Below are 19,142 nucleotides of genomic sequence, written 5' to 3'. Positions count from 1 at the left end.
ATCACATTGTGTTTCTGGACACTTTTGAGTGCTGGTTGGTGTCGATCACCTTGCCCAGGTGCTGCTGTTGCTGGTGATGGACATGATACTGCAGCGCTTTTTGACGATCATGTTGATGTATGCCTTCATGATCTTAGTGATTTCACCCACCTTGAAGCACAACACAAAACAAACTTGTTCATTAGAATCACATAAAAATAAAAAAAACATGCTAATCCTACCACAAAAAAGGGAATAAAGTGACTAAATAAGAACTGCCAGACTTATAGATTCAATTTAGAAAAAGATTTTAAAATGTGTGTTTATTTTCTTTTGTAATATGATATATTTATTTAATTTGTGAAGCAGCTTTGGTGAGAAAAAGGTGGTCACTTAACTAAACAAAATACAACTACTTAAGACGTGACAGGTTGGGCTATCACAGTCCAGTAAATGAGTAAATGTAATATCAATGCCTGAACTCTATATAAGTACACTGCAGTTCAGAAGTCTGGGGTCAGTAAGCATTTTTTAAATGAATACTTTTATTTAGCAAGGATGCATTATACTGATCAAAGTGACAGTAAAAGCACTTAAAATCACGAAAGATACAAAAGATTTATATTTCAAATAAAAGCTCTGATGTACTTTCTATTTGTCTAAGAATTCTAAAAAATAATAATCAGCACAACTTTCCAGCATTAATAATATTTTTTATTTGAGCAGTAAATAAGAACATTAGAAAATTGCTGAAGGATACTGTGACACTGAAGACTGGAGTAATGAAAATGCTGAAATTCTTAATGCGTATATATAAAAATATAAAATAACTATATTAAATTATAATAATATTTCTCAGTATTACTGTTTTTTTACTGTATGTTTAATCAAATTAATCCAGCCTAAGACTATTCTTTCAAAAACATTTGAAAATCCTGCTGACCCCCAAAGTTTTGGACAGTGGTGCACAACCTCAAAAGACTTAAATGCACCTCAACCATTTTAAAAAGAAATTAAACAACATTTAGTCCAACATAGTACTGATAACAGAGGCACAGAAGTGCATTACCTGAGCTGTCTCAAAGAACATCTCTCTTTCATCAACAATGATTTTGTATGTGCTGGGCTGAGGTGCTCCGAAGAAAACGATGTGCTCATACTGGAACGTTTCGAGTGGTTTGGGTTCACCCCGTTTGTACACAGAGACATTTTCAGCACTGACTCCCAGCCACAGATCATGAGGGAAGCCACCCTCCTTACACTGCAGACAAACACATATAATTAGTATAAGAGTTTCAAACGTATTGTGACAGGTTTGAAATAACATAGCTTTTTGGGGCTTGGCTTAGGCTTAGTAATGATAAATATTGCTGTTTTACCATATATTTATTATAGGAGGCAGTAGCCCTGATACTCTGGACCTGAGGTGGGATTTAAAAAGTATAATAATGGGATGCTCTCAGACTTCAAGAAAAGATTTATACCTCCACATCAAACAGTGTGGACCCATATCCTGGCCACTCTTTGATGATGGTCATGTAGCTGAGCATGGCCTGGTGCTGAGGCATGCCCTGAAGACGGCTCCATTTCTCCAGCACGCTGGTCAGTGTGGCTGACATCTCCTCTTTTACAAACATCTCCAACATCTGTTCCTCCTCTACACGCTGTTTCTTCAGCGATCCCGTCTTGAAGCTGCGTCTCAGTGTCCCGTCTAGGAAGTTGGCCTTCCGGCGTTCTAAAGTGTGACCTCCTGGTCCTATCATACCAGCGCCGGGTACTCCAGCACCACCTGCTTTAGTGGACTGGAGTATGCGGGTGCGAAGTCGTCCAACAGGGTAGACGCTGCTTAGGCTCCAGGGCGTACGGGCCACGTCACCGTGGATGTACTGCAGTCGCAGGGCTGCTAAGTGCTGGAGGGTTTCCTCAAGGGCTGGGAAATGACCACTGATGAGACTCTCATGAGCCTAAGAGAGATGGTGAAAAAAGAGAAAAAAAGAGGGAGATAGAAGATGGAATGAAAGAAAAAAAACAACAACTTTATAACAGAGATGCTAAAATCAGGGCACATTGGTATAAGTTGCACAATCATGCTATATCAGAAAGATTGGGAAAAAATATATCTCCACTTCTGTTGTATGTATATACACACAAACACACACACACACACACACATACACACATACTGACACACACACACACACACACGTTTGTTTTTGTGAAAAGTGGGGACATCCCATAGGCGTAATGGTTTTTATACTGTAAAAAACTGTATATTCTATCGCCATTCTACAACCTTACCCCTAAACCTAACCCTCACAGGAAACTTTGTGCATTTTTACTTTCTAAAAAAAACTCATTCTGTATGATTTATAAGCGTTTTGAAAAATGGGGACATGGGTTATGTCCTCATAAGTCACCCTCTCCTTGTAATACCTGTGTCATACCCATGTCATTATACAGAGTTGTGTCCTGATATGTCACAAAAACATGCCCACACACTCACACACACACACACACACACACACACACACATATATATATATATATATATATATATATATAAATAATTTTTTTGGTTTTAATTGTAGAAAACTCAAATGATTTGACAAGTGGTTTGTCTATGTGCTTTAAATGGTGAATCAATTGTAAAAATTCTCTATAATAGTTCTACAAAATGTACAAAATATAAATAATTAATTTACCTGCTCAAACATGAAGGCAAATTCCACTCCCTCTTTGGGCATGCTTTCCACATCAAGAAAGCAATAGAGCTTGAAATAAAGTCTCCAGGGCCCTTCCTCCTCCTCATCTTCACTCCCTGCCAACCTGGAAGAGCAAAGCAGTGCAGATGACCCTCTGTCGTATAGCCAACAGGAATAACATGTACAGAAATATAGGTTTTATAGATGCTATAGACAGTTTAAAATACAGAAATGGAGCAACCAATTGTTCAAAATTAACTAATCAACATAAATCATATGAACTGTTCATCACCTCTCAAACTTCGCCAGCACGTCTGCAACAATTATGCGGCTTTCTATGGCTCGACTCGCCACCTTATTGTGCTCAAACAAAGAGAACATATTCCTGCTATTTTCCATTGCCAGACCACGAATCAGCTTCTCAACCACCTGGACAAAGACGAGCACAAAAAAGATTTGTCACTTTCATCCTAATTATACAGTTCAAAGCAGAAATGTTATAATGATGTAAGAGTATGCTAATCAATTCGATAACATCTCTTTCTCTTCGTCTCACCTCTCCAGCTGTGGTGTGTGAGTTGATGGATATCTTGCAAGACCCTCCTCCATGGCAGTACACAGTAGTTGTCATTTCCTGTCTGTTCAGCAGGGCGGCGATCTCCTCCTGAGAGGGCACATACTCCCTGGTCTTTGTCTTCTTCAGAGACTCACCAATGAAGTGGGCATACTTCTCAATCTCAGTGCCAGGGTAGCGCTCTCTAACTCTGAGAGATTCGTCACAGACAGTTATAGTGTTTGTTAAATGACCCTTGAAATGGAAATATAACCATTATTCAACTCCAAGAGGCTATTTAATGAGCATCTCTCTGTTACCTCTTCAAGTGGAATCGGAGGTAGCGCAGGATGGCACGACTGGGCAGGAAGGTGCAGCTCATGCAGGTGAGCAGGTGCCAGTGTGCACGGTTTGCAGGGCTGTTGGGTTGGGGCACGTGATTGGTCTGTTTGATCAGCTGACAGTACACTTCGTCTCTCAGTGGCCGCAGATCGTGGCAGGTCTGCAGGATGCCCTGGATGATGGCGACGGGGTCTGAAACTATCTCCATTTCCTGAAGTGAGTTAAAGATCTTCACAGCCTCATCCTGCAGGCTTCCATAACCCTTCTCCTTTTGCACTACAGAAAGAAAGAGAGAGAGGTGATTTGCAAAAAGAAAAAGATTATGCACAAATAGTAAATGGGTTAATAAATTCAGGAAACCGTGTTGGATGCGTATAATTGTACTTTCTGTGTGTGAGTGATTTTGCTGATGGACGATACTCACAGCTTTCGCTGACCTCTCCGTATTGTAGTGGCAGAAGAGGTGAATGCAAGGGATGCTGGGTATATCTCAGAATGGGGTTTCTTCGATACATTTGCTCCACAGCCTCAGAGTTCACACTGCTCTCCTACACAAATATCAGAAAAGATCAAAGGAAAGACCTAGATTTATGCACCATTTTTATTAAACAACAGTTTTATCCATTCTGACCTTGAGTGCAAAAAACAGACTTATTACCTTAATGTCCCTAATGAGTTGCTGGGTGGGCGTTTCAATGGGCGCCTTGTTGTCAATGACGCCCTGAATGGCAGACACCCACCGCATGGCTTCATTCAGCAACTTGGTGTACAGACGGTATGAATGTTTACGCCCATGAATTATGATGTTCCAGTAACCTGCAGCGTAACCACACATCAGCATCACTGTGTATCTTAGTTTATAGAGAGAAAAACATCTTCATCATTTCAAAATTATTAATAGATCCTAAATTAATGACATATAACCAACAAATTCAAAACTTGCATTATAAATAAATATTTTTTAGCTTTAAAAATACACTCTCTAAGTGCTGTCAACAGCAGACTGCAATCAATACAGCAAATGGTTCCCGACAGTTCCAAACAATTATTTTTGTGAATCAATAATATTAACAATTTAACTGTAATGATAACTATATTAGGAAGATAATGTTGTTTATTATAAGCATACACTACATATATGTTATGCACTTTAAATGCTTGAGCTCTTTAAGTCTGGTGGTTTCTGATTTGAGTGTCAATGTTTTTTAACGTAACAGTGAATTCCAATATATTTTTCCTCTGTGTTGACATTATTATTGCTATGGTATATCCATTTCTATTCTGTTCTATTACTTACTCAAGTAGTATAAGTTATACTATCATGATCATATCATACTCACCTGTCTCTTTAAACTTTTTCTCCTCAGGCTGGACCACAGAGCACAGGCTGTTCAGAACCAGAGTGCCCATCTTAGATGCATTGCGCTCAGAAGACTTGAAGTAGTCCAGAGAGTTGTTAGTCAATACAAACCAGCGCTTTTTCAGTTTGAGGGCAGAACTTTTGGCTCCCGCCTTCATCTCCTTGTGCAGCCATCCTGTGTCACAAAATAACACGCAGACACACACAGTTTAAGCAAATTGTGACCAGTTACAGAACCCTAAATATACACTGTGATATCAATTTGAATCCTAATCCTCATGGACATGTAATATAAATAATCAACCATAAATAAAATTAATTTGGTAACTTATTTCTGGTTACAGCTCTGTTAAAGATGAACAACACACCCCTGATCAGGAACTCTTGTCCATCACTCTTGGAGTCTCCTTTGGGTTTCTGCAGCAGACTGATCCAGTGATGCATTTCCTCCGGCAGGTCTGAGTTACAGTGGATCACACGATTGGCTGTTATGATCACAAATGAATTAGGTCTGTTTGGAAGGAAACAGAAGTTGTGTCAGCACCAGATAAATATGGTAACGTTATACACATTTTATCTTCAGATATTTGGCCATACAAGTTCAAACACTGAAGGAGAAATGTGTAACTTTTGTGCCATTAGCATAACATAAGCTTTAAAATATGCATATTTGGCTTACTCACAATGGAACCTTTTCATAGACTTTGATGATTCATTTCCCCAATTATTGATGGTTTTTTTTTTTCATTAATAAACTTTTTTTGTTTTGTTTGATTAACACACATTTGGAACACTGTACTTGGCATTATAAAACGGATAGTTCAGATCCTTGATTCTGATTGGTTGAGCCACGTTCGAAGCTGTTGTAAATTACAAACATACATCTTTGTTTACCTCTGTGTGTTTCTCACTTTATTTGCTCTGTTTTTTTCTGTGAAACATTACAACGTACATGTTAGGTAAAAAATGTTAGCCTGAATGCAGTAAGTTGCTTTGGATAAAAGCATCTGCTAAATGCTAAATATGCTAATAAATTTAATATGGAATAACCGTTTTATAAAAACAATAAGCCCTGTGAAACCTCAGCTTCATGCCTAACAACGCCTCTTAGCTGTTATATATCCACTGTAACCACAGCTTCTTGGTGCTTATTTTTTTGTTATATTACCCTGTCATTAAAACACAAAAAAATTAACACTGCTACATAAAACTAAAACAGCTGAGGAAGTTACAGCAAATTGTCAACTTTCTCTCTTTTAATCCCTGTAATTAACATATCTATATTTTTATTCTTTTGGAAGATCATAGAAACGCTGTTGTGGATTTTTTCTTTTGCTATTGAAGCATATGGAAATGCAAAATGGAACTATATTGGAACTATAGAAGAAGAAAAAAATAACACAATTCATCTTCAATTGCTGTATGTAATTTCAGCAGTTGGTTTTCTTCGTAGTATTCTGTAAAAAGGATGATACTTGCCTGTCAGGATTGTCTGAAGCACAAACTGAATCAATCAATCCAACATCCAGTGTGCCCTGAGAGAAAGAGAGCAAAGCCAATTGTCAAAACTGAAAGGAGGCTTAATTGTGAAAATGCACGTAGTGTGAGGATACTAACCACAGCGTTCTTTGGGTTGGCCTGCTCATGGGACATCTCCAGCAGCTGCTCTGGGGTGGCATTCTGGACACGACTCAACATGGTAAACCAGCCACTAAGAGAAGGAGAGCAAAAGAAAGCATGCAGAGTAAGGTTTGAGCAGTTTGGTCCAATTACAGAAAACACACAGGCCTAGACATAAAGGTGTCAACATACCTGGCATCCTCTGGTGACTCTGCAAACACCTGGTATGTTCTCTCGTCTGTTACAATATTCAGAGCATTCTCTTTCTCATGATTGTCCACAATCTCCCTAAAAACAGGGAAAAACTTGATAAATCCTGATCAATCTCTAATCACTTAATGATGCCACAATATTGTCAAAAAGTATTGTCTCATACTTACTTGGCTGAGTGGATGTCAATTGTCCCTTTCAGCTTTTCCTCACTGTCATTCTCATAGTACATGAGCTTGGAGTCACGCAGAACGAACCAGCGCATCTTCCAGTTCCTGCGAGAGAGAGTAGACAGACCGCCGCCCTTCTTGTACAGCCAGCCTGATTTTAACGACTCCTGTTTAGAGCGGAACCACATGAATGTTTCGTCCTTCAGGACACACCAACGCCTGCGCCAAGGGATCATCAAGCCAGCTGTGGATGAGACACAAGAGACAAAAGTTTTATACTTTTATACAGCATCAGGTCAAGAACAACATTGTCCCAGTTGTTTTATATATTTTTAAGAGATAGTGTTTCAATAACATTAAGACGACAGATCACATTAAACCTTTAATGGTTTAAAATATGACAAAAAAAGCTTTAAAATAAGCCCAAAAGCTAAAAATCAAGAATTCATTAATTCATTCTCAATGTAAAAAAAAAAATATTTAAGAAACAAAATTCTCAGTCTTGGTAAACTTAAAGTGAAAAGTGACATGACAGTCTTGGTAAACTTAAAGTGAAAAGTGACATGACATTTAGCCAAGTATGGTGACCCATACTCAGAATTTGTGCTCGGCATTTAACCCATCCAAAGTGCACACACACAGAGCAGTGAACACACACACACACTGTGAACACACACCCAGAGCAGTGGGCAGCCATTTATGCTGCAGCACCCAGGGAGCAGTTGGGGGTTCGATGCCTTGCTCAAGGGCACCTATGTCGTGGTATTGAAGGTGGAGAGAGAACTGTTCATGCACTCCCCCCACCCACAATTCCTGCCGGCCCGAGACTCGAACTCACAACCTTTCGATTGGGAGTCTGACTCTCTAACCATTAGGCCACAACATCCCACCTTGAATAAACTTGGATATATAAATGAATTTTAAAAGTGTGATTTCCTGTCATGGGAATTTTAATAATGAATATGAATTTTACACATTTTTAATTGTTAATGGCATGATCTATTTATTTTTGTTAAGTTCTGCAATTATGTAATTTATTTGAATTATTATTAATTATGTCATTATTTTAATATATCATCTGAAAAGTGTGAAAATGAGCACATTTTGGCCTTTTGAATATTATCTTTCATAATGGGGACACTGACTTTAAAAAGATTGAGGACCACAGCAGGGGCGGAGCGGGGGGGTGGCTAATGGGGCTTAAGCCCCGAATGTTTTGTCAAAAGCCCCGAATCTTTTAGCTTTTTTAAAATAACTTCAACTTTGTTTCATTTCCTCTCAGTCTCTCAGACTGGAGCGGCAAAAAAAAGAAACAAAAGCTCTATTACTGTGCGTTGTGGCGGACGGTAAAGCATCACGCATCACGCATCACTTCGCTTGTTTGCCAACTGCTGATAAAAACTAACGAAGAAGAATATAAATCATCTTCTTCGTCGTTGTCATTAGGGGCTGGTGGGCTTTTTATTTCACCGCCGTCGTAGCGAGCTCACTGACTAACCGCCTGAAATTAACATTATGGACATAACAATTTTTTTTAAAAGGAACTCGTAACAGCAAACCTCACCGGCCAGAGAGAGATTCAAAAGCAATATATCCCAATGTATCAAATGCTAAGTTATTTCAGGGCATGTTTTACAACTGTTCTCGGTACATTAGTGGGATAAGAAGATAGATTAATTGAGAAATATAGCTGGAGAACAATTAAATACAAAATAGTTTGTAGGCTCTACTGGGTGAATATTTTTTTTTCTGAGTAACCATCATTTTCCCAGATAGTGTATAGATTTTTAGGCATTCTGTTATCTCAAACAGCCTGAAAAATAGTGCATTTAGCTGACATAAATGGGGGAAAAAAATCTCCCCTGCGGAGTACACCCCTGCAGCCCCCTAGGTTTGGGCTAAGCCCCGAATGTTTACATCTTCTGGCTCCGCCCCTGGACCACAGCATTAGGCACTTTATTTAATGTAAAAAGATTACCCTTACCCTTCATGTAAAGGTAACTGTGGAAATATGGAGGCCCGTTCCCGTTCAAGATGTTGACTTTTCCATTGGATACCTCCTCATCTGTGTCCACGTAGCCATCATGCTCATCATCGCTGTCAGCATACTGAAAAAGAAACAGAAAGAGTGAACAGTCTGTGTGTGAATGTGCATACCTACTTAACCATATTTTGGTGACAAATATATTATGTACTCAGTAGTGAGCTACACCTGACAAAACCTAATTTGAGGGACATATAGGGATTTTGATCTAGTATTTCAATCTAAAAGAAGAATAAGTAAGGAAATAGTCTTTCTATGATTACTACAGTTTATATACAATGTGTTTCTTGTATGTGAACCCAACATAAGATAACTTAAGGAATAGTACTGTGAATTGTCCCTTTAATAGGGCTACCACCCTATATATGAAGATCCAATCTGACACTGTGGGAAGGACATTGTACATATCAATTTGGACACATTTTTAATGTTTGTGGACATGTTCTCCATGTGTAACTCACCGAATCTGAGCTGCGGTTGTAAGACTCCTGGCTCGCGTTGGTGCAGGTGGACTTGCGTGCGTGTTCTGTGTCCGTCGCTGCAATGCTACTCTGTCCGTCCTCTAGATCGTCTTGGTCATAGTCTGATTCGCCATCCCCAGGCACACTGTAGATGGGTTCCTCTGTGTCTGGCAGAGACTCTGCTGCAGTCAGCCTGCTGGTGCGATCCACATCCTCTCCCTCTTTTTTCCCATCCGCTACTGTTTTAACCTCTTCAGGCTTTCCAACTTCCTTTTTGGCTTCGCCAGGAAGAGGGGGAGGAGGTGGTGGAGGAGGAGGAGGAGGTGGTGGAGGAGCCCCAGGTGGAATGTTGGGTGCAGATGGGGCCACCGTGCCCTCTGCAAAAGCAGGAGGAGGAGGTGGCAGAGTGCCTAAGATCTCCTGATCCACTGGACCTTCCACTGGAGGGGGGAACTCGAGAAGTGGTATGCACTCTTCCTCTGCATGGAAGCCTTCATCTACCTCTTCCTCAGTGGCGCCTGCTGGTCTGGGGGCAGGTTGTTTAGCATCACCTGGAATGACCTCTGGTCCTCCAGTGTCAAGCAGTTCAAGGAATTCAGTAGCTACACGAGAAGCAGCTTTTTTCTGACGCAGGACCTCAGCATCACGCCGCAAGCGGAGTTCCTCTCTTGAGCTCTCACATAGCAGGGACACACCATCTTCTCTTTTCTTCTGCAGACGCTCAATCTCTCGTTCCAAACGCAGAATTTCCTCCATCTGACGGTGCTCCTCCACAGATGAGTGAGGAGACTAAGGGAGAGAAGGAGAAAGGAAATATATAGAAACACTGGTCTGCAACTCTGACAGGTTTTTAGACTTGATGCCAGAAGGTTTAAAAAAAAAAAAAACGATTTGACAAGTAGATGTTGTGCATAAACCTGTTTGTTTTGGAGGAGGAATCTGATGTTTTCATTAAGAACAAAATGTCGCTCTATAATTTGTCTGTTAAAAATGTTGTTGAAAAGCATGGTAACCTAGTTTCTACACATTAAAAATATATATATATATATATTTATAATTATTAGATATAAAGTCATTATCATGCTAAAATCTTTTTATGTCATAGTTATGCCTTTTTAATCTCAGAATTTTGAATTTTTATCTTATAAAGAGTGTTTTAATTTTGACTTTTTGTATCATAATTTTAAATTTTTTATATAAATATTTTATGCCGTAACTTAGATTATAACTTAGGTTTACAAATGCATTTCTCAAATGTGGCATAAGTCATAATTATGAGTTAAAAGTCAAAACTTAAAAAGAAAATCTAGATTAGATCAAAAGTCATAGTTATAACAAAAATATATTTTACTTTTATTAGATCTTTTATATCTATTATTTTTTATTTCAACTTTTTATCACGTACTTATGACTTTTGTCACAATAACTTTTATTTATTTTCATACTTTTAGTATAATAATAAACTTTTATGTCATCATTTCACCTTGTGTTGTCATAATTGTGACTTTTTATGACATAATTATGATTCACCAAACCATTTTTCATATGTGACAGAAATGTGACAACAATAATTGCAATCAATCAGCATACAATCAATCAGACAAACCTGCATTTAAAAGCTTAGCTAAACATACATATTGCATATTCATGATGGAAAGTTTCAAAGTTTGGAACAAGATAAGACTAACTTTAAAATATTGATCACTTTAAATACCCTTAACAAAACACTAATCTCAATACCGGTGACTTTAGGGGGTACGTCGGATTTTTGCCCTAAAATATATATACTGCAAGTATGCATGGTCTATGAGGAATGTTAAAGTTACTGACCTCTGCTTTTTCTCCTTCCTTTTCCTCTTCATTTTTCTTTTCATGGTGTCCCTCTGTTTTCTTCTCCTCCTCTTCTTTCTTTTTCCTTTCCTCCTCCTCTTTCTTCCTCTTCTCTTCTCGTAGTTTGCGGCAGACTCCTCTTGCCACTTGTCCTCGCCTGTGTTTCTGGAGGACAAGTGCAGCTGAGCGTTTCCGTTGAAAGCGACGTCGATAGAAATGTGCGCGGTAGTTCTTCTGGATGGTCAGAATGCTGTCCAGAGCCTTCTTAAAGTTTTTCCTGTAGCGAGTACACAGTTCAAGTTCCCTTAGAATAAGTAACTTTCAGATCAGTATTTTAAAGCTAAGACACTACTTGTTGTCATGTCTAGATGAGCACAAACAGGTAAAGTATAGGCACCTACATATATATAGTATGAAAAACTTGCTCTTGTATGTTTTGCATTCATTATTTCCTTGCTATTTGGCTGCAGTAGAAAGCAAAACATTTGTTCTCTGCAGCACTTCCCAGGACTTTGTGGTTAAGTCAACCCATGTGATAAGTAAAGGGACAGGCACATTGAAAACAAATATGATATTAAATGCATTTTTGTGAATAAATTAATTGATAAAAAGCATTTAAAGACATCAAGTAATGCTGAAAACCAAAAACTCATAGGCATAAATGTTTAAATATATTAAAACATAAAACAGTTATTTTAAAATGTAACAATATTTTATAATATTATTGTTTTTACTATATTTTTTTTATCAAATAAATGCAGCATTGTTGAGCATAATAGACTTCTGTCAAAAACACAAAAAATGATTGGTAGTGTATATTTAAATATTTAGTTAATATTTAGTTTAGTTTTTATTAACTCTATAAAGATATCAAGATGATTAAAAAAAATAATCAGGAAAGGGTTGAAGTGTCACACACCTGGACTCATTTAGTGTTTTTGCCCCAGTGACCCAGTTTCTGTCTTCAGTGTTTAGTTTGATTAGTTCCCAGGTGTGTCTATTATCTTCCTCATGTGTTCCATGTCCCTGTTAATTTAATGATTCCATCCACCTGTGTTTCCCCATTATCCTCTGTACATAAGCCTTGTCCTTTCAGTTCTGTTTTTGTCGGGTCTACTTGTCATCAACTTGTCATCAACTTGTTACTTGCTCACTACTTGATACTCACGAGCTGTGCCTTCCTCTGTGATCCATGTTTGGATAACTCCTATGTTGGAAAATAAAACCTTATTTCGTTTATCCTCGGCTCCGTATTCCTTCAGGCAGCGTAAAACCGTGACAGAAGACCCGACCTAAAAGAAAGTAGAAAACTGCGTGTTTTCCCTCCGTTTTGTTTTTGTGTTTTCAAAGTCCTTTTGTTTCATAGTGTTGATGGATCCCCTCTCTAGCCCCGGATTCCTCCTCCTCATGCTGGAGCAGGAGGGACGCTCTCTCGAGGACCACACCAGACGGTTCCTTCTGTTAGCTAATGCCACCAGCTACCCGGACGACGCGCTCTGCGCCTTCTACAACGCCAGCATGAACCCCAAGTGCAGAGCGTTGTCGTCCGAAGATGGTCCTCGGGAGGATTTCGCCGCATTCGTGGAGTGGACTCTGGCGAGAAATGGCTCACCTTTCACCGTCTGCCCGATAGAGGATCTCGCCAGTCCCACTCCCGACCCAGAGACCAGCCAGCCACCATCACGCCGCACGGAGCCAGAGCCCACCGCAGCCGCAGAGCCCGAGCCACCCACTGACAGGGAACAGGATCTCGAGAGCGCGACTGACCAGGTGTGTGAGCCGGCAACACCGTGCATCGTGGGAGTCCTCGTGGAGATCGAGGGCGTGGAGGAAAGCCCTGCCAACACTCCTGCGACTGAGGGTGAGCTGTATGCAGTCTCTGAAGATCGTATGGAGCAAGTTCTGGATCTGATGGACTGGTCTACGGAGGTAATCCCTAATTTTCCTGTTTCCCCGCTGGTTCCGTCCAGCCCTGATTCCCCTGTATACCCTCTCAGTCTCCCACTCCTACCTCCTCCAGTCATTTCCTCTGCTCCATTTCCGCTGGTTCCATCCAGACATGAATCTTCTGTTTCTCCGCTGGTTCCGCCCAGCTCTGAATCTTCTGTGTGTCCGCTGGTTCCGCCCAGCTCTGAATTTTCTGTGTCTCCGCTGGTTCTGCCCAGCCCTGAATCTTCTGTGTCTCCGCTGGTTCCGCCCAGCCCTGAACCTTCTGTGTCTCCGCTGGTTCCGCCCAGCCCTGAACCTTCTGTGTCTCCGCTGGTTCCGCCCAGCCCTGAACCTTCTGTGTCTCCGCTGGTTCCGCCCAGCCCTGAACCTTCTGTGTCTCCTGTACTCCCTCCCAGCCTCCCTCTCCCACCTCCTCCCAAACCTGCTGGTCCCTCTACTCCACTTTCGCTGGTTCCGTCCAGCCCTGATCCTCCTGTCCTTCCTCCCATCCTTCCTCTCTGTCCTCCTCCTAGACCAGCCAGTTCCTCGCCATCCCTGCTGGTGCCAGTCAGTCCCGCAGCTCACCCTCAGTTCGCGCCATCGGGGCGCGATGGTTCGCCACTGGACTGCCAGTCTCCAGCTCTGCCTTGGCGCGTTAAGGCCCTGTCTCCGCCTCCAGCCTCCGAGCCCTGGACTCCTCCTCGGTCCTTCGACCCAGCGGCTCCGCCTTGGCTCTTAGCTCCCTCGTCTCCACCGTGGCCTGTCATCCCACCTGCTCCACCGGGCTCCCTCGTCCCTCCGGCTCCACCTTGGTCAGTCGTCGACCATCCGCCGCCTCGGGACTCCACTCCTCTGGTTTCACCTCGTCACTCCATCCCTCCGGCTCTGTCAGGCTCCTCCTTCCCTCCAGTTCCACATCCATCCTCGGTCACTCCGGCTCCACAGCGGTCTGCCAGGACCCCGCCTCCGCCTTGGTCGCCTGAGCCTTCTGCTTCACCTAGGCCCTCCGGATCCTCGACGTCCCCCTGGCTCTGCGGCTGTGCTGCTCCATCTTGGGCTCCTCACCCACCGGTGCAGTCTTCGCCTGTCGGCCCCCTGGTGTCGTCGACCCCTCCTTCACCATGGCTCCTCCCACCGTCGACCCCACCTTGGATCTCCGTCCTGGCTGGTCTCTGGTGGACCATCTGGCTCCTCCTGCTCCTGTCTCCTCCCTGGCTCCTCCCTCCGTCGTCTCCTCCCTGGCTCCTTCCTCCGTGGTCCCTGTCTGCTGGCCCCCTACTGGGAGTCCGTCCTCCACCGGAACCTCCTCCCAAGTTACCACACACGCCTTCCTTGGTTGTTTTCTACGGTGCGAGGACGCACCTACAGGGAGGGGGGAGTACTGTCACACACCTGGACTCATTTAGTGTTTTTGCCCCAGTGACCCAGTTTCTGTCTTCCGTGTTTAGTTTGATTAGTTCCCAGGTGTGTCTATTATCTTCCTCATGTGTTCCATGTCCCTGTTAATTTAATGATTCCATCCACCTGAGTTTCCCCATTATCCTCTGTACATAAGCCTTGTCCTTTCAGTTCTGTTTTTGTCGGGTCTACTTGTCATCAACTTGTCATCAACTTGTCATCAACTTGTCATCAACTTGTCATCAACTTGTTACTTGCTCACTACTTGATACTCACGAGCTGTGCCTTCCTCTGTGATCCATGTTTGGATAACTCCTATGTTGGAAAATAAAACCTTATTTCGTTTATCCTCGGCTCCGTATTCCTTCAGGCAGCGTAAAACCGTGACATGAAGCTTGGCCATATAGATAATATGTGTGCTTTGAAGAGGCAGATGACATTAATGAAATGTTGTGTATTGAAAATGTTTTGAAACCATACCTAATGTAATCTAAGTAAATCTGTGCAAAAACAAAACAATACACACACCTTGCAATATATCTCAGAAGATAGGCTCGTATGATCAATCCAGCTTTGCTTCGCACTTCATCCCTCTGCTTTTCTAGCTTCTGTTCTAGAGGTTCCTTCAGAAACACCTTGGGGTCAAAAATTATGTCAGGTTAGTGCAATCAAACATAACAAGTGCACATACACAATCTACCTTTATAACCTCACTATATAACTATCAATTGAGAACCGATAAAGCAAGAGGTCGAAGGACACTCACCTTGGTCTTTCCAATCTGCCACTCCTTTTTGGTCCTGTCGTGGAGTGTGAGCAAATCTGTGCTCTTCTTTTTCTCATCTCCATTTGAAGCCACAGTTGCCTTTTCCTTCTCCTTCAGAATAATATTATACCTGATGTATACAACCACAAAATCAAAGTCTGCAAGAAAACCTGAGCCAAAAAAATTCATACACCTGTATGCGTTTTAACATCCACCTGCTGAAGAAGTCTTTAAAGGTGCGTCGGACAGGGAATCCAGCTCTGCGAATCTTCACCGTCTCCAACATGCCAGAGTACCGCAGTTGATTGAGAACCACATCTGGGTCGAACTTGTTTGGGGTCTTCAGATAAAAAAAAAAAAAGCATTATTAAAATGTATAATATGTGTGGAATATAAATTGCATTTGTAGTGGATGATTTGACTGCTCTCACCTTGTCCATGTTGGGTTTGATGCAACGCACAAAAAAGGGGTTGGATACACTGAGAGTGGCCATTAGGGCATGAAGAGAGTCCTGAGACACAGAACAGACAACCAATCAAATGTTTTAAATCATCGACAAGTCAGAAAAGACTGAAGGCGAAATGTCAACAAAAAACATGGTTGGATGACTAGTGATTTAGTTCCTGATTGTTTTAACATGCCGCACTTTAGCATGTTCAATTTTATATAAAAGAAAAAAATATATATTAAATATCTATTATATAAAAGTCTTGATATAGGAGTTTTATCTCACTCTGAACTGTGAGCTGACAGTGGGCTTTTTTCTGGCTGTGCCCATCTTCAAGGTCTCCTCATTATTTCTGCTGCTCACTTGCTCAAACAGGTCATAGATGAAATCCAATCTGCACACACACACACATAATAACTCACACAAAACTGCCTCCGTGTGTGTGTGTGAGCTTGTGCATTTGTGTGTTTGCGTCTTACCTACTATCCTTCAGCATGTTCAGTATATCATCTCTAAACGTGTCCCTGTTCTTCTCTAAAATCCCCCTCACATCATATAAGACCTATAAAAAGGAAAACAAAAAATATCACTAAAAAAGACAGACAGGGAGATAAATAGACATAAAGACAGATGGATATTTCATATACCTCTCCAGCATAGTGCTTTATCCCAAACTGATGGTCTGCCAGTCTGGGTTTCACATAATAGGGATTAGTCTGTGGAAAAAGACAACCTCGTGTCTTTACTGAGCTCATTCATGTTATTCTGTAAATGCTTGGCTGAATAGCATTATGTCTTTGTGTGATAAGAACTTAACTCACAGAGTGTCTGCCGTGCAGTTTCTCCAGCAGGGTGAAGTCAGTGCCTTTGGGAAATCGGCTCTCCTCATTAATCAGAGCTAACATGCCCAGTTTCTGCACAAACACAGCAGTAAATAAGTGCTACATAATGCAAAGCTGAATACATCTACTACTGTAAATAATCAAAGTAAAATTTGGATATAAAATATATGTATACATACGTGGCAGTCTGACTAATTAAACCAAACTGTTCCTGATAGCTGACCATAACTGGTTTACCTTCTCAATCAGATCCAGACATTCTGCATTGTCCATCCAGTCAATGGCTTCCCAGTGAATCCCTTCCCTGTACCACACAATATTAGTACACACAACTTGTCCAAACTTAACAGTAATCTTTTTAGATGCTTAAATTGCATATGCAATAACTGTTCAGGTGATCTGGCACTTATGAGATGCATTACAGATGTGAAAATAGACATTTGATAAAAGAACAAACTTGCACGCACTCAAGGGTTGTCAGTCTTTACCTGTTGTACTCCAGTTGCTCCAGAGAAAATATGTGTTTGTTAAAATATTCCTGCAGTTTCTCATTAGCATAGTTAATGCTGAACTGCTCAAAACGGTTCACCTTCAGAACAAACAAACACTTGGGTTAGATCTCAATAAAAATGTGTGTCTGTGCATGAACATGTGATCCATGTGGCCTCACACCTCAAAGTTCTCAAAACCAAAGATGTCCAAGATTCCAATAGACTTGAAATTATCTTTGCCCTTTATCTTCTGATTAATTCGCATGATGATCCATGAGAAGCACTGAGAATAAAGTGCCATGGCAACCGAATCCCGGGAATCTATCGCCTGTCAATCAAGCATGATAAAAGAAAATGCCAATTTTTTAAAAAGTGGAGATAAAAGAGAAGTTTTTTAAAAGTAGGTATATCAACATGAGAAAGAATGTGTGATTGTACCTGTTCCACTGTGAGAGGAGAGCAGATCTCTTCTCCTCTGAGGATCATGGAACGCTGGGTCAGAACCTCAGACAACTGAAAACTGTCCAGACCCAGAAGCTCACTCACATTAGTGACAACTGCAGGAAAACAGAAGAGACTTAATGACAAACACATATTAGCAGTGCTGGGTACTTCTGAACTCATTATAAATTATACTATAAATTACATAACAAATATTGTAACAATCTGGATTACACAAATTAGGTCATGTAATCTAACTAATTTTTGAATTAATTTTGACCTAACTCATTCATCACATAAACATGAACGGAATTATCGTGTATCATATTGATAAAAAAAAGAAAAAAAGAAAAATATTATTAATTTCATAAAATGCATTAAAAATTACATTACAACAGGGTTTCCCAAACTAAGTTTCTGAATTTTTATAAATTTAATTCATAAATGTGTCAAATTAAAATATGTGTGACAATGTGTACACTGACATCAGAGAACCATGTACATACAAATATGTGGCTAAATTATTTAAAACTAAAGGGTACATCAAGCAAATTTTTTTACATCAAAGTGGTTCAGCTCAAAAGCTTGGGAATCCCTACATCGAATGAACAAACAGTAATAAACATATAAAACTTAACATTAATTGCCAGAAGTCTTCCAGGTTTTAAATAATTTCCAGTAAACTTATGGATGTGATGAAGACATAGTATTTCACAGCTATCCATTGCCATTGTTTAATAACTTGCATTATTATTACTCTCATGTTCAAGTGTTCATTTAGAAAGGAACATTCAGAAGTAAAAAAAAAAACTGGGGTGAATCAAAGTATGAATAATTTACTGCCATTGTGTGAATAATATGTAATCCATAAAAAATTAACTGTAATCTGATTATTAGCAAATTATTAGCTCTACTGTATTACTAAGTGATGAATGACGCCTCTCACCCTGTTGGGTGGTGATCTGAGCGCCCCCTGCTGTCATGAACTCCACATTGCCAAGCTGCAGAACTCCAGACAGCAGTTTAAACATATCTCGGATTTCTTCTTCTGTGAACTCCATGACCTTCAGAGCCTCCTGCAGACCAAAAGAGAAAAAGAGCATGAATCATCACGCCACACTTAGATTTTTATCCACCTCAAAAATGTTAATTATCAGATCAACAAAATTGTATACAATTTTTTTGTACCATGACATCATCAAAATGCTGCTTGTCATCAAGACTGCGGTCCTTCACACATCCTGACTGACTCAGGTAGTGAAATAACTCAGGGGAGTCTTCCAGAAAATATGTCTCTAAAAAGAGATGGACATATCTAATCATTCAGTGTATTTAGGTTGAAGATGGCACATCTGCATTTGTGAATGTGTGAACGTGTGCTCAGGCGCATTGTTCACCCTTTTGGCTTTTGCTGGCCCCTGCCAGCAAAGCATAAAATATGTGGTAGTTTCTCTCCCCTGGATTCTGCCTTACCACTCGATTCTGGAACACAGATCAGATCACAGATGCTGAGTGGGCGAGAATCTCACTTTGGCAGACACTCTTTCCCTGCAAA

At 40.7% G+C, this 19,142-nt stretch overlaps 1 protein-coding gene across 1 annotated transcript in view; it reads right to left on the bottom strand.

The window, feature by feature from the left end:
• The window catches only part of myo10l1 (myosin X, like 1), a 48,188-nt gene continuing 29,046 nt past the window's right edge, over nt 1-19,142 (bottom strand). Inside the window, exons 8-40 of the mRNA XM_052558014.1 lie at nt 18,985-19,069; nt 18,776-18,882; nt 18,534-18,663; nt 17,585-17,703; nt 17,328-17,474; nt 17,144-17,244; nt 16,893-16,959; nt 16,635-16,727; nt 16,461-16,529; nt 16,293-16,375; nt 16,099-16,207; nt 15,796-15,876; nt 15,580-15,704; nt 15,365-15,494; nt 15,127-15,233; nt 11,272-11,548; nt 9,442-10,230; nt 8,921-9,044; nt 6,937-7,180; nt 6,749-6,844; nt 6,554-6,647; nt 6,416-6,471; nt 5,305-5,447; nt 4,917-5,111; nt 4,235-4,392; nt 4,001-4,124; nt 3,555-3,852; nt 3,238-3,445; nt 2,974-3,110; nt 2,682-2,805; nt 1,464-1,943; nt 1,049-1,240; nt 1-150 (exon numbers count right to left, since the gene is read on the bottom strand). Coding sequence (XP_052413974.1) covers nt 46-150; nt 1,049-1,240; nt 1,464-1,943; nt 2,682-2,805; nt 2,974-3,110; nt 3,238-3,445; nt 3,555-3,852; nt 4,001-4,124; nt 4,235-4,392; nt 4,917-5,111; nt 5,305-5,447; nt 6,416-6,471; nt 6,554-6,647; nt 6,749-6,844; nt 6,937-7,180; nt 8,921-9,044; nt 9,442-10,230; nt 11,272-11,548; nt 15,127-15,233; nt 15,365-15,494; nt 15,580-15,704; nt 15,796-15,876; nt 16,099-16,207; nt 16,293-16,375; nt 16,461-16,529; nt 16,635-16,727; nt 16,893-16,959; nt 17,144-17,244; nt 17,328-17,474; nt 17,585-17,703; nt 18,534-18,663; nt 18,776-18,882; nt 18,985-19,069 — 5,397 coding nt within the window. The 3' untranslated portion in view covers nt 1-45. The remainder of the gene's footprint in view (nt 151-1,048; nt 1,241-1,463; nt 1,944-2,681; nt 2,806-2,973; nt 3,111-3,237; nt 3,446-3,554; nt 3,853-4,000; nt 4,125-4,234; nt 4,393-4,916; nt 5,112-5,304; nt 5,448-6,415; nt 6,472-6,553; nt 6,648-6,748; nt 6,845-6,936; nt 7,181-8,920; nt 9,045-9,441; nt 10,231-11,271; nt 11,549-15,126; nt 15,234-15,364; nt 15,495-15,579; nt 15,705-15,795; nt 15,877-16,098; nt 16,208-16,292; nt 16,376-16,460; nt 16,530-16,634; nt 16,728-16,892; nt 16,960-17,143; nt 17,245-17,327; nt 17,475-17,584; nt 17,704-18,533; nt 18,664-18,775; nt 18,883-18,984; nt 19,070-19,142) is intronic.

Source organism: Carassius gibelio, chromosome B6 (assembly GCF_023724105.1).
Source record: "Carassius gibelio isolate Cgi1373 ecotype wild population from Czech Republic chromosome B6, carGib1.2-hapl.c, whole genome shotgun sequence".
NCBI lineage: Eukaryota > Metazoa > Chordata > Actinopteri > Cypriniformes > Cyprinidae > Carassius > Carassius gibelio.
Note: the sequence above shows the minus strand (reverse complement) of the source record. Positions and strands in the feature narration are given on the sequence as shown.